The 15,604-nt window shown below is 36.0% G+C and overlaps 1 protein-coding gene and 1 non-coding gene across 4 annotated transcripts in view; both read left to right on the top strand.

Moving 5' to 3' along the window:
* PIK3C2A (phosphatidylinositol-4-phosphate 3-kinase catalytic subunit type 2 alpha) overlaps nt 1-15,604 on the top strand; it is a 121,686-nt gene that overhangs the window by 78,884 nt on the left and 27,198 nt on the right. For all 3 annotated transcript variants that reach the window (XM_054241453.2, XM_002807318.6, XM_054241452.2), the window contains 8 exons: nt 4,573-4,684; nt 5,036-5,181; nt 7,668-7,856; nt 8,329-8,422; nt 8,912-9,006; nt 9,633-9,813; nt 12,558-12,662; nt 14,116-14,208. In XM_054241453.2, coding sequence (XP_054097428.1) covers nt 4,573-4,684; nt 5,036-5,181; nt 7,668-7,856; nt 8,329-8,422; nt 8,912-9,006; nt 9,633-9,813; nt 12,558-12,662; nt 14,116-14,208 — 1,015 coding nt within the window. The remainder of the gene's footprint in view (nt 1-4,572; nt 4,685-5,035; nt 5,182-7,667; nt 7,857-8,328; nt 8,423-8,911; nt 9,007-9,632; nt 9,814-12,557; nt 12,663-14,115; nt 14,209-15,604) is intronic.
* LOC118145904 (U6 spliceosomal RNA) lies at nt 11,240-11,351 on the top strand. The gene has a single exon (XR_004731389.1). It is a non-coding gene; the product is annotated as a U6 spliceosomal RNA (small nuclear RNA).

Raw genomic sequence — 15,604 nt, 5'->3', positions numbered from 1 at the left:
ATAGGTGCTAAGTAGTGCAGATAATCTAGGTGATTTTAGGACTTCACATTCAAGGAATACTCAGAAATTAAGGGAGATGATGATTAAGAGACATGATTATTAATAAGAGATATTATTACTATATACTAATGTAGAGAAACAAAGTGTATAATATAGTTGAGTTAACATAATGTGTTATGACTAGTAATCCTAGTTTTGAAATTCTTCATGAAATAATTTCTGTTAAAGGTGCAATCTTCATATGACCTAATGGTCACTGTATTGAAGCCAAATGACTCAAAGCCCTTTCAGTCAGCTTTAATAACAAATGAGGTCTTTAAAAAAAATTATTATTTTTGTAGAGATGGGGTCTCACTATTTTGCCCAGGCTAGTCTCAAACTCCTGGCCTCAACTGATCAATCTTCCCACCTTCCAATCCCAGACTATAGGCGTGACCTACCATGTCGAGCACAAATGGGTTCTTAACTCATTTGTCTGAAAACTGGTACATAAACATAATTAAGCAGTTAACCTGTCTTTCCTTTACAGTTATTTCTGAGTGTTAGCAAATGATTTTTTATTTTTGTTTTTTGAGACAGAGTCTCACTCTGTCACCCAGGCTGGAGTACAGTATCATGATCTTGGCTCACTGCAACCTCTGCCTCCTAGGTTCAAATGATTCTCAAGCCTCAGATTCCAGAGTAGCTGAGATTACAAATATTTGCCACCATGTCTGGCTAATTTTTGTGTGTTTGGTAGAGACACGGTTTCACCATGTTGGCCAGGTTGGTTTGAAATCCTGGCCTCAAGTGATCCACCTGCCTTCGCCTCCCAAATGCTGGGCTTACAGGCGTGAGCCACCACACCTGGCAGTATTGATATGACAAAGTTTTTTACAGAAAATCTTCAGCCGGGCACAGTGGCTCATGCCTCTAATCCTAGCACTTTGAGAGGCTGAGGCGGGAGTTTGAGACAACTCTGGCCAATATGGCAAAACCCTGTCTCTACTAAAACTACAAAAAAATTAGCCTTGTGTGATGGCTCATGCATGTAGTCCCAGCTACTTGGGAGGCTGAGGCAGGAAATTCACTTGAACCCAGGAGGCGGAGATTGCGGTCAGCCGAGATTGCACCACTGTACTCCAGCCTGGGCGACAGAGCAGGACTCCGTCTCAAAAAAAAAAAGAAAGAAAGAAAGAAAGAAAAAATCTATAGCTATTAGATGCAGAAGGAATGATAGAATTAGAATATTATAATTTTGCAACCCATGTTGAAATAATAGATTTTGGCCAGGGTTTCTCAATCTTGACTGTATTGACATTTCAGGCCAAATTATTTTTTGTTGGGGGAGACTGTTTTGTGCATTACTTGTAGGATGTTAGTGGCATCTCTAGCTTCTACCCACTAGATGCCAGTAGTACTACCTCAGTTTACAACCAAAATTGTTTGCAAATTAGCCAATGTTTGCTGGGAGGAAAATCACTTCCAATTCAGAACCATTGATCTAAGCAGTGATCATGAGTGCCTTCTGTTTTTTTGTTTTATACCCTTACAGTCTGTGAAAATGCCTTCTTAAAACCATTAGTTTTTCTGCAACTTCATAATTGATGGCTTAAACTGATAGCACTTGAACTAAACTGATCAATAGTAACATCACAGAGAGAGAGAGATAATCCAAACAATGTATATCTTTTTATTTGCTATAATAAGTAGTATACAGGTCAGGCACGGTGGCTCACACCTGTAATCCCAGCACTTTGGGAGGCCGAGGTGGGTGGATCACGAGGTCAGGAGTTCAAGAGCAGACTGGCCAACATGGTGAAACCCCATCTCTACTAAAAAATACAAAAATTAGCTGGGCATGGTGGCTCATGCCTGTAATCCCAGCTACTTGGGAGGGGGGCTGAGGTAGGAGAATTGCTTGAACCGGGACCCGGGAGGCAGAGGTTGCAGTGAACTGAGATCACACCACTGCACTCCAGCCTGGGCTACAGAGCGAGACTCCATCTCAAAAAAAAAGAAGTAGTTTACAATACCAACTGCAAAATAGTAAGTATTCTTGCAAAAGAACTAGACCTGAATCAAGTCAGGCCCCTAGGTCTAACTTCTTTATGGAAAATGCAGGAGGACATGTTAAATGACACCAGAACAGTATAACCAGCAAAAATTAGGATATGGAAAATTCTGCAGAAGAAAAGGCCTAGTATCATCAACAAATACATAGCAAGTGGAGAAGAAAAGAGGAGACTAAACAAGAGTTAACACACTTTTTCTGTAAAGGGTTCCAGATAGAAGTAGTTTAGGCTTTGCAGACCGTATAGACTCTATCACAAATGCAAAAGCAGTTATAGGCGGTACATAAACAAATCAGCATGGCTTTGTCTGGTAAAAGTTTACTTATGAAGCCAGGTGTAAAGGCCTGTTTATTTACACTTGGCTTTTAAATAAACTTTGTAAAGGTAGGTTGGAGTTTGCTGACCCTGAATTAAAAGATGGTTAAAAAGACATCCAAATTTATCGCACCATTGCACTCCAGCCTGGGCAACACAGCAAGACTCCATCTCAAAAAAAAAAAAAAAAAAAAAGGACATCTAGATGCAAGTGTCAGACCTTGCTTGGATCTTGTTTTAAGCAAACCAACTGTTAAAAAGTGAATCATTTATGGGACAATTAGGGAAATTTACATAGTGACTAGATATTTTATGATCTTAAGTAATTATTATTTTAGGAGTAATAATGGTATTGTACTTATTATAGGAAACTTTATTTTTTAGAGATATAGCATTTATAGATGAAATAATATGATCAGGATTTGTCTTAAGTCTAGTCGGAGGTATGGGTGGTTCTGAGCCACCTGGTATGGTAGCTCACACCTGTAATTCCAGCAACTCGGGAGGTGGGAGGATTGTTTGAGCTCAGGAGTTCAAGGCTGCAGTCAGCTATGGTCACACCACTGCGTTCCAAGCTAGACAACAGAGGGAGACCCTGTCCCTAAAAAATATAAATAAATAAATGATGGATTATAATGTATCAAGGATTCAAAGCCTATTTATCTGTCAAGAGAAAATCTTAAAACTGGAGTCTGATTTTGGTAAAGATATTTTGCTGTTTGGGGCCAGGTGCGGTGGCTCATGCCTGTAATCTCAGCGCTGGGAGGCTGAGGTGGGCTGATCACAAGGTCAGGAGTTCAAGACCAGCCTGGTCAACATGGTGAAACCCGTCTCTACTAAAAATACAAAAATTAGCCAGGCGTGGTGGTGCATGCCTATAATCCTAGCTACTCAGGAGGCTGAGGCAGACGAATTGCTTGAACCTGGGAGACAGAGGTTGCAGTGAACTGAGAGATTGTGCCACTGTACTCCAGCCTAGGCAACACAGTGAGACTCTGTCTCAGAAACAACAAAAACAAAAAAGATATTTGCTGTTTGAATAAAATGAACAAAGATTGACAAAGTTTATAGTTTTCTGCTTTTATATATATTATTTTTCAGAAATTTCTTAAGTGTAAAGATATGTCAGTATCTTTGAAAGAATGTTTTGATTGAGTAGGCCATAAATTAGTAGTCTAGGGCAAGAGTCAGCATACTTGAGCCCATTACTTGTTTTTATAAATACAAATACAGTTTGTTAGAGCATAGCATGCATATTCATTTATGTGTTGTTCATGGCTAATTTGCACTACAACAGCAGAATTGAGTCTTGACTGTATGGTCAAGATACTATATGGTCCACAAAGGCCATACGGCAGAGACTGTATGGTCCACAAAGCCCAATATATTTACTGTTTGACTCTGTATAGAAAAAATTGGCTGACTCCTAGTCTAGGAAACAGATAAAACTTCTCATCTATAACAGCAGAATTGGAGTCTTGCAGCAGAGATGGTATGGTCCTCAAAGCCCCAAGTATATATTGTCTGGCTCTGCATAGAGAAAGTTGGCTGACTTGTAATCTAGGAGACAGATGAAACTTTTCATCTCTGGCTGGGCATGGCATCTCTGGCTGGGCATGGCCTGTAATTTCAACACTTTGGGGAGCTGAGCAGGTGGATCACTTGAGCCTCAGGAGTTCTAGACCAGTTTGGGCAACATGGCAAAACTCCTTCTCTACAAAAAAAAAAACAAAAACAACAATTAGCTGAGCATGGTGGCACATGCCTATAGTCCTGGCTACTTGGGAGGCTGAAGTGGAAGGATCACCTGAGCCCAGGGAGGTCAAGGCTACACTGAGCCATAGTTGTGCTACTGCATTCCAGCCTGGGTGACAGCAAGAGCCTATCTTTAACAAAAAAACAAAAAAACTTGTTTTGTTTTGTTTGGCATGTATTTTTGATCTAATGGTTAAAGTCAGGAAGCAGTTTTGTAATCCAGATCACCACCTTGAGATGTATTTCTTTGTAGAAAATCTTCAAAAGCTATTCTTAACCTTCCTATTTATAAAATTTGATTTCAATGTGGAGAGTGAATCGTCTGATAGATTCTTAAAAATAATCTTTATTTAGTTGATACTAACTTTTAAAATTCATTACCATGTGTTGTGAATTTTGAATTAAGTTTTAAAATGAAAATCACAGTATTCTTTTTACATTCATGAAGGTTTTTAACATGTGGAACTAAACTTCTGTATCTTTGGACTTCATCACATACAAATTCTGTTCCTGGAACAGTTCCCAAAAAAGGATATGTCATGGAAAGAATAGTGCTACAGGTAATGGTACTTCTTGACATGTACAGAGGTGTAAATTCACATTTCCTTATAAAATGTGTGTGCCTATACCATGATTTGGGTTTGTTAAAGAAACCTAATTGATCTTGTTTTAATCTCAGGATCTAAATTATGTTATATTATCAATATTTCTGAGAAGCAGTAAAATATGTACTGTGCTCATCCCAATAAATATGTATGTGTATTGAGAATTACCAACAATGGTAATAAATTGCAACAAGAAGCATTAATTTAATATTCAATGTAAATACACCCCGATTGTTAAGAAAAATCTATTAAAGAGAAAGTTAATATGGCAAATGTATAAACTAATTTGATCAACTTCTGTTAAAGGTTGATTTTCCTTCTCCTGCATTTGATATTATTTATACAACTCCTCAAGTTGACAGAAGCATTATACAGCAACATAACTTAGAAACACTGGAGAATGATGTAAAAGGGAAACTTCTTGATATTCTTCATAAAGACTCATCACTTGGGTATGCTCTGTTTATTCTGTTTTGAGCTAAGTATCTCCTGTAATGTAAAAGTCAAGTTAAGGCTTGTGTTAAATGCCCTGATTCTGTTCATGACTTATCAGCTTTCTTGGTGTGGAAAGTTTCTATTTAACTTACTTTGTTTCCTTTTTTTTTAATAATCTACAAGTTTTTTTGTCTTGAGGGCCAGCTAATATTTAACTTGTTTTTAAAATTATATAAAAGACTACATGACTACATAAAAGTTTAGAAATTTGTCAAGTCAAACGTTTTTACTTAAACAAACAGCAAACAATAGACTAGAAACTCTATTTTACAGTAAATATCAAGAGACTTTTTATTTAACCGTAAATAACTTTTTCTTATTAATAAGAAAACAACTCAGTAGTCAAGGAGACGAGACAAAGTATGAACAAGCAATTTTTTAGAAAGGAAATACAATGCTTTTAAACAATCTGAAAAGATGTTCAATTTCTCAGTAATCAAGGAAATATAAATTAATTCAAGATATCTAACACACATCAGAGTGGCAAAAATTAAGATACCTTATTAAAAGTGTTTTTAAGAATACATAAAATAGAAATTATACTATTTGCAGAACTACAAAAAGCTACATTTCCTTTGGAGAGCAATTTGGCAAAATCTACAAAGTTATAATGTGTATATCCTTCTGATATATTCTTAAAAATAATCTTTTTATTTAGTTGATACTAACTTTTAAAATTCATTACCATGTGTTGCAAATTTTGAATTAATTTTTAAAATGAAAATCACAGTATTTTTACATTCATGAAGGTTTTTAACATGTGGAACTAAACTTCTCTATCTTTGGACTTCATCACATACAAATTCTGTTCCTGGAACAGTTCGCAAAAAAGGATAAACTCTTTATATTTGCTTATGGAGACAGAAATGTTCATTGCATAATTTATTTGGATTATTGAAAATCTGTTTGGAGGCTAGGCATGGTGGCTCATTCTTGTAATCTCAATGCTTTGGGAGGCTGAGGTGGGAGGATTGCTTGAACCCACAAGTTTGAGACCAAGCCTGACAGCATAGTGAGACCCCATCTCTACAAAAAAATAAAAATAGCCAGGCACAGTGTTGTGTGTCTGTAGTCCCAGCTATTTGGGAGGCTGAGGTGAAAGAATTGCTTAAGCCCGAGAGGTCAAGGCTGCAGTGAGCCATCATCTCATCACACAGTCCAGTCTGGGCAACAGAGTAATACACTATCTCAAAAAAAAGAAAAATTGACTGGAAATGTCCATCAATACAGATTAAATTATGGTACACTTTTCTGGTAGAGAACCATGTAACAACTATTAAAAATGAGATTACAGGCGGGGCTCAGTAGCTCATAGCTGCAGTTCCAGCACTTTGGGAGGCTGAGATGGGCGGATCACGAGGTCAGGAGTTAGACCAGCCCGGCCAACATGGTGAAATCCCCATTTCTACTAAAAACACAAAAGTAGCTGGTCATGGTAGCGTGCGTCTGTAATCCCAGCTGCTCAGTCAGGAGGCTGAGGCAGGAGAATTGCTTGAACCTGGGAGGCGGGGTTGCAGCCAGCTGAGATGGTGACACTGCAGTCCAGCCTGGGCAATAAGCAAGACTCCATATCAAAATAAATAAATAAATAAATAAATTTAAAAATAAATAAAAATGAGATTATAGCTGTATATACTAATTTTTGAAATAGGTTAACTGAAGAAAGCCAGGAGTAAAATCATGTATACAGTGTATTACCATGAAAATAAAGGAAAAAAGAGAATCTACATATACCCACATGTGTGCCTCTGTATGAATAGACTGTCTCTGAAGGAGCATACAAGCTTAGGTGGTTGCCTCTTGGGAAGGCAATTGGAAGGAGAGATACTTCATTATATACCTTTTGCAGTATTTGAATTTTTTCATTACTCCACATGAAATGAATAAATTTCAGTGCATGTGTATATATATATATGGATGGATGGTAAAATAGTGAAATATTTCATTCACATAAACATTAGAGTTTAAACTTAAATAAAACAATTAGGATCTTCAAAACAAGTTCTTTCATTTTGAATATTTCTCAGTTGAACTATATATGTTCTAAAATTTTATAGTAGCATTTTTTTCAGAGCATTTGATTTCATTTGTATAAAATGGATGAAATCCTTGCTGTCACTTAGAGTGGGATATGCTTTTTCAACTCTGATTTCTAGTGCCTGGCATCTAGTTAGAGCGCAATAAATTTTTATTGTACTGAATTATCCTTCTTTTCATAACTAAGTTTCTTTTATCAAGACAGAATCATTTCTTTCCATTCCCAGATTAGCATTAGTTACTGACATTTGCCGTACATTGTATTTTTCTATTCCAAATTAGTATTAATGATTTTGCCAAGAAGTAGCCATATCAAATAAATAAATTTCTTCTTTGTATTTTTAATCATTGAGATTATATAATTATGCTGTCACTGAGAAGTAATTTAATTCTATTATATATGCAGACTTTCTAAAGAAGATAAAGCTTTTTTATGGGAGAAACGTTATTATTGCTTCAAATACCCCAATTGTCTTCCTAAAATATTAGCGAGTACCCCAAACTGGAAGTGGGCTAATCTTGCCAAAACTTACTCATTGCTTCACCAGTGGCCTCCATTGTACCCATTAACAGCATTGGAACTTCTTGATTCAAAGTAAGTAAAATACATCTATTTGCTCTTGTTTTATTATTAGTTTTTCCAGTAAAGTATGTTGTCAGGAGTATTTACTTTCCTTTTAACATGAAAGCAATTCAATATAATCCAAAAGTTTTAATGTATATTTATACAAACATATCTTCTGCATTGAAGTTGTCGATAAAGCATTTCATGTCATTTAAAACTAGCCTAAAGAATGGGTTAGGTTGTAAATTTTGAATAATTTATATTTTTATGATGTGGGCCGAAATTAATTTTCATAAATTTAAGATTCCTAAATAATCCCCAAATTGAATCTGTATAGCACAATAAGATTATCATCTTACAAAAAGAAAAAAAACACGTTGCTTTTGAATAAAAGAGATATCTTACTGTTCCTTTTCAGGAACAGATTGAGATTGTTTTCAGGAACTATAGTTTCACTGGAAAGAACTCACTGTCAAATCTAGGTTTTGTGGTATTCTTCTAGATTTGCTGATCAGGAAGTAAGATCTCTAGCCGTGACCTGGATTGAGGCTATTAGTGATGATGAGCTAACAGATCTTCTTCCACAGTTTGTACAAGTGAGTTTTTTTGTTTACTAGATAACCTCCCTTTACACTTTCTCTCTAGTTTTTGATGGGAACTTACCTAGGTATCCCCCTTCTGTTTAGATTACAAGTAGTTTTTTAGTGTGGGAACATTGATGGACATTGCATTTGGATTTAGTGTGAATTTTTTCTCACTATTGTCATCTGCCCCATTTGAATATTGTATGTAGGTAACTATATTTTTAGTTTTCAGACTTTTTAGAACAAACTAGACTTGAGCTTTTCCTTGATTCTTATTTACTGGTGAGTTCAACATAGCTAATGATAGTTATTCATTCTATACTTTTGTGCTTGATTTCACTAATTTGGCATAATTCATTTGTTTCTGTTTCATTTTTATAAGTGTCATCTTTCATCAGTAAGAGTAATACTTGCTTTATATAGTTTCTCTTTTGATAGTTTTGTTGGAACAATTTAGTATGGGTTTGACCATTAATAATTCTTACCTTCTTTTATGTGTAGGCTTTGAAATATGAAATTTACTTGAATAGTTCATTAGTGCACTTCCTTCTGTCCAGGGCATTGGGAAATATCCAGATAGCACACAATTTATATTGGTAAGATTTAAATTTTATTAATTACTGTATTTCCATTCCTAAAATTTATAGAATTGGCATACTCTATATATAAATGGCATGCCACACTACTTATTGTGAATACCAGATGTTTTATTGAAGGCATATTTTAAAGGAGCTAAATATACTCTCTATTGCAAAAATTTGGTATCTTATAGCTCTATAATAATGCGTGGGTTTTCATTTGCTTATATAGCTTAAAATAAATTTCTGGTCATCAAAAATTGAGATGTGGTGGCTCATGCCTATAATCCCAGCACTTTGGGAGGCCAGAGCTAGTAGATCACTTGAGCTCAGTATTTTGAGACCAGCCTGAGCAACATGGTGAAACCTCATCTCTACCAAAAATACAAAAAATTAGCCAAGTGGGGTGGTGTGTGCCTGTGGTCCCAGCTAGTTGGGATGCTGAGGTGGGAGGATTGCTCGAGCCAGGGAAGTAAAGGTTGCAGTGAGCCAGGATCACGCCACTGGACTCCAGCCTGGGTGACAGAGGCAGACCTGGTCTCAAAAATAAACAGAAAAAAAAATTGGACTTGTTATTTTTCAGGGAGATTCACTGATTCACCCAGTTCTCAGAAGTGACTAACATAAATATTTTGCTGTATTAGGCTTCTCAAAGATGCCCTGCATGATGTACACTTTAGTACCCGATACGAACACGTTTTGGGTGCTCTCCTCTCAGTAGGAGGAAAACGACTTAGAAAAGAACTTCTAAAGCAGGCGAAGCTTGTACAGCTGTTAGGAGGAGCAGCAGAAAAAGTAAGGCAGGCTAGTGGATCAGCCAGACAGGTATGTACCCATAAAAGGTAATATAAATGTGTTAATGTTAAAGAAGGATCTTTATGGTACTGACTAATTAAGTAGCCACTCTATTGGTAGACTCCCAATGGAACTCTAACTATACCCATGCTATTTGGGGCAGATAAATTCAAAGATTGTTTAAAATACATAGGAAAATATTTCACAACCTATTAAAATCAATGATTTTTCCCATGCTTATTTATTCCTTTCTGATCAAAATTGATTTTTTTGAATTCATTTACCTACACTATCAAAGTCCATAGTATTTTCATCACACCAAAAAGAAAGCATGTTACCATTTCCCCCTCCTCCCAGCCACTAAACCGTTTTGTTTCTATATGGATACTTCTATACTTCTATATGGATATTCTGGACACTTCATGGCCTTTTCTATCTAGTTTCTTTCACTTAGCATAAAGTTTTCAGAGATCATCTATGTTCTAGCATGTTGATTACCTGCCGTTTTTGGTTGAATAATGTTTCATTGTATGGATAGTCCATATTTTGTTTATCCGTTCATCTATTGGTGGACATTTGAGTTGTTTCCACTTTTTGACTATTAAGAATAATGGTGCTAGAATATTCATATATAAATTTTTGTTTAAACAACTCTTTTCACTTAGGAATGGCATTGCTAGGTCATATGGTAGTTCTGTGCTTAACTTTTTGGGGAATCATAGAATTATTATCTGTAGCAGCTATATCATTTTATATTCCCACCAGCAATACAGAAGGGTTCCAGTTCTCCACATTCTCACCCATATTGTTTTTTTCTGTTGTTTATTATAGCCATTCTAGTGGATGTGAAGTTAGTATCTCATTGTGGTTTTGATTTGGATTTCCCTAGTAACTAATAATACTGAGGACATTCACATGTGTTTGTTGGCCATTTGTATTTCTTATTTGGAGAAATATCTATTCAGAGTCCTTTGCCCATTTTAAATTAGACTGTCTTTTTGTTGTTGTGTTGTAAGAGTTATTTATATATTTCCAATACTAGACCTTTATAAAATACATTATTTGCAAGTATTTTTTTCATTCTGCAGTTGTCTTTTTACTTCATTGATAGCGTCCTTTAATATATTAATACAAAAATGTTTAAGTTTGATGAAGTCCAGTTTATCTATTTTTTTCTTTTGTGGCTCATGCTTTTAGTGTCATATGTAAGAATCCATCATCAAATCTAATACCATAAATATGTACACTTGTGTTTTCTTTGAAGTGTTTCTAGTTTTAGCTCTTATGTTTAGGGCTTTGATCCATTTTGAATTAATTTTAGTATGTGGTATGAAGTAGAGGTTCAACTTCATTCTTCTGAATTAGGTTATCCAGTTGTCTTAGCACCATTTGTTAAAGTGACCCCCTCCTTCCTCTTGAATGGTTTTGGCATACTTGTCAAGTATTAGTTGATGCTGTGCTTGCTTCGGCAGCACATATACTGAAATTTGAATGATACAGAGAAGATTAGCATGGCCCTTACACAAGGATGACATACAGATTCATAAAGTGTTCCATTAAAAATTTTTTTAATAAAAAAAATTTAGTTGACCACACATATGGGTTTATTTCTAGACTCTCAATTCTATTTCATTCATCTGTTTGTCTGTCCATATGCTATACATTTTTTTTTTTCTTCCCCTTGAGATGAGGTCTCTCTCTGTTGCCCAGGTTCGAGAACAGTGGTGTGATCACAGATCACCACAGCTCCAACCTCTTGGGCTTAAGTGATCCTCCCGCTTCAGCCTCCCAAGTAGCTGGGACCACAGGTGTTTGCCACCATGCCTGGCTAATTTTATTTTTGTTTTTTCTTGTAGGGACAGGGTTTTGCCATGTTGCCCAGGCTGGTCTTGAACTCTTGGGCTCAAGCAGTCCTCCCATTTTGGCCTCCCACAATCCTGGGATTACAGGTGTGAACCATCACACCCAGCCTATACTTTTTTGATTACCATAGTTTTAAAGTAAGTTTTGAAATTGGACAATGTGAGTCCTCCTACTTTATTCTTTTCTTTTATTCTTTATTCTTTTTCAAGATTATTTTGGCTGTTCAGGGGACACTTGCAATTTCATGAATTTTAGGATCCGTGTGTCCATTTCTGCAAAAAGGCAGTTGGAATTTTGATAAGAACTATAGATTAATTTGGGGAAATGTTACATACAATCTTAATTATAAACTGTTACCTCTATATACATTGTTTACCTATTTTCCCTTTACCAAACAATGCTTCCATGAACTTTGGTTGGTATGCACATTTTTACTTCTTTGCTAGTATTTCTTTACAGGAAATTCCTATAGATGAAATAGCTGAATCAAGAGCCACATATATTTTTAGTTATAATAGTTGTTACATTCCTCTACAAAAGAAACTACGCCTACATACACCTCTTTCCCTACCAATGGATTATGAAATTGTTTCCTAACACTGGATGTTGTTTTAAATTTTAATCTGATAAATGAAAAGATGCATTCATTTTTGTTTGGTTTCTATTTCTTTGATTATTAGTGAACTTTAAATTTTTATATGCATTGGTTGGCCAAATGTACGTTTGCCCCCTATATTTATAGCCTTTGACCATTCCAGTTTTATAGTAAAAATTAACTCTCTTTAGCAACAACCTTTTTTTGACCATTTGACAACTGAGTATTTTATAAATTGTATCCACAGCATAACTTGTCTGAAAAATAGATCTTTATTTTCATTATGTACTTAACAGTATCACATCTCTTTCTATAGGTTGTTCTCCAAAGAAGTATGGAACGAGTACAGTCCTTTTTTCAGAAAAATAAATGCCGTCTCCCTCTCAAGCCAAGTCTAGTGGCAAAAGAATTAAATATTAAGGTGACACATATCATACTTATAAGTTCATATTACATTTGAAAGTAATAGGAAGAAGGCAGTGGGCAGGTATGCTTAAGGCAAATGAAGGTAAAACCTGTAAAGGTGCCGGGCGCGGTGGCTCAAGCCTGTAATCCCAGCACTTTGGTAGGCCAAGGCGGGTGGATCACGAGGTCAAGTGATCGAGACCATCCTGGTTGACATGGTGAAACCCCATCTCTACTAAAAATACAAAAAATTAGCTGGGCATGGTGGCACATGCTTGTAATCCCAGCTACTCAGGAGGCTGAGGCAGAATTGCCTGAACCCAGGAGGCGGAGGTTGCAGTGAGCTGAGATTGCGCCATTGCACTCCAGCCTGGGTAACAAGAGCGAAACTCTGTCTCAAAAAAAAACAAACAAAAACAAAACAAAAACCTGTAGAGGTTTATTATAAGCATGGATGGTTGTGATTAGGATCCATATGTATCTTAGCATATTTTTTACCTAACCAGGATCCATATGTATCTTAGCATATTTTTTACCTAACCACCACTTTCTGAAAAAAAAAAAAAAAAAAAAGTATAAAATTATTTACTGCCTTGGGCTTCATTTTTTTAAATTGGTCTCACTGTCTTAAATTAGCTTTTTAGTCACTTTTATTTTAAAAGTAAGATTTGATCTTTACTAATGAAATTTTAAAAGTTTTGTCAGTACTTCTATGGCTAATTAAAATAGTACATAAACAGAAGAAGTGGAGATCTCATCTCAGATCAAAGTGATTTAGAAGATGGAAAAGCGTATCACAAGACTTTGTGTTCTGTTGATGGATTGAGATTTTTACAAAGCTCAAACTTTAAAAGTTTGTGTCTTAAGGTTTTGCTTCTCTGCCTAGTGAGATGATATTTTAAGTTTCAAAAAGTATTTTTGTATATTGTATATCTGTTATCTGCCAGAGAGCTAATTCTCAATTAGCCGAGCATAATGGAAGGCACCTGTAATCCCAGCTACTCAGGAGACTGAGGGAGGAGAATCACTTGAACCCAGTAGGCAGAGGTTGCAGTGAGCCAAGATCATACTACTGCACTCCAGCCTAGGCAACAAGAACAAAACTCTGTCTCAAAAAAATAAATAAAATGAAAAAGCAATTCTCGTGGTATTTCATTTGCTGTAATTCAAAAAAAACAAGCGTTTAGTTGGGTGCGATGGTACATACTGTAGTCCCAGTTACTCAGGAGACTGAGGCAGGAGGATAACTTGAGCCCAGGAGTTAAAGGTTGTGGGAAGCTATGATTGCACCACTGCATTCCAGCCTGAGTAACAGAGCAAGACCCTGTCTCTTACAGAAATAAAAATTAAAAATAAATTTAAAAACAAGACACAAAGGAACAAGTGAAAGGGGAGATGCCTGGGACAAAAAAATTTCTAAATTAATTTTTATTTATGTTATCTTTCTAATGCTTAACATGTATTTGCAGTCCTGTTCCTTCTTCAGTTCCAATGCTGTCCCCCTAAAAGTCACAATGGTGAATGCTGACCCTATGGGAGAAGAAATTAATGTCATGTTTAAGGTGAGTAAATAATGTTACTATTTTTTTTAATGGCAATTTAGAAATTGTATTATCAAATTACTTTTCAAAATTGCAAAGGTGATTTTATTTATTTAATATTTTTAAAATTATTTTATTTTATTTTATTTTTGAGCCAGAGTCTTGCTCTCACACTCAGGCTGGAGTACAGTGGTGCGGTCTTGGCTCACTGCAACCTCCGCTTCCTGAGTTCAAGCAGTTCTCCTGCCTCAGCCTCCAAGTAGCTGAGATTACAGGCACCTGCCACCATGCCCGGCTAATTTTTGTATTTGTAATAGAGACTAAAAATGCATGTGTTGGCCAGGCTGGTCTTGAACTCCTAACCTCAGGTGATCTGCCCACCTCGGCCTCACAAAGTGCTGGGATTACAGGCATGGGCCACTGTACCTGGCCAAAAATTTTATGTGTTTTGATCATGATTTGTATATTTTGAAAGGAAGAAGAATTTTAGTTAATTCAACGTGTTGGATATGTGGAGGTTCATAAAGATTGCTTCTTCTGAACCACCTTTGATATATGTGATAAATTCCTGTGTACTCAGATCTGGTTTTGAACTCTATATTTTGTTTTATTGATGTAGGTGCCTTTTCCTAAACTGGTGACATCTGTTTTGAATACAGGAATTTTATGTGTTAAGTATTTATTAATTTATTTATTTGAGATGGAGTTTTGCTCTTGTTGCCCAGGCTGGAGTACAATGGCGTGATCTCAGCTTACTGCGACCTCTGCCTCCCAGGTTCAAGTGATTCTCCTGCCTCAGCCTACCAAGTAGCTGGGGTTTCAGACATGTGCCACCACACCTGGCTAATTTTTTTGTATTTTTAGTAGAGACATGGTTTCACCATCTTGGCCAGGCTGTTGTCAAACTCCTGACCTCAGGTGATTCACTCACCTCAGCCTCCCAAAGTGCTGGGTTTACAGGCGTGAGCCACCATGCCTGGCCAAGTTTTAATATTTTTTTAGGCAAGTTCTCCTTACTCTGTTCTATAATTTTCTTTGCTAGTCTCAGAATGTATTCATTGTTTGCATTTTTAAATGATTTTATTCAGTTTAAAAAAAAATGAAAACTTGTTCAGGTTTTATTAAAAAATAATTCATTTTGGGAGAGTTAATTTTTTTTAAGTAAACTTTTCATTATATGATAATTATAGATTCATAGGCAATTGTAACTGTACAGAGAAATCCTATGTACTCTGCTTCATAGTAACATCTTGTATAACTGTAGTGTAGTATCACAATCAGGGTGTTGGCATTGATACAGCCAAAATACAGAACATTTCATCATCACAAAGATTCTCCATGTTGCTTTTTTAAAAAGTTGAATATAAGCTGGGTACAGTGGCACATACCTGTAATCCCAGCACTTTGGGAGGCTGAG

The sequence above is a fragment of the Callithrix jacchus genome, chromosome 10, assembly GCF_049354715.1.
Source record: "Callithrix jacchus isolate 240 chromosome 10, calJac240_pri, whole genome shotgun sequence".
NCBI classification, from domain to species: Eukaryota; Metazoa; Chordata; class Mammalia; order Primates; family Cebidae; genus Callithrix; species Callithrix jacchus.
The sequence above is the reverse complement of the archived record's forward strand: the minus strand, read 5'-3'. Positions and strand labels throughout refer to the sequence as shown.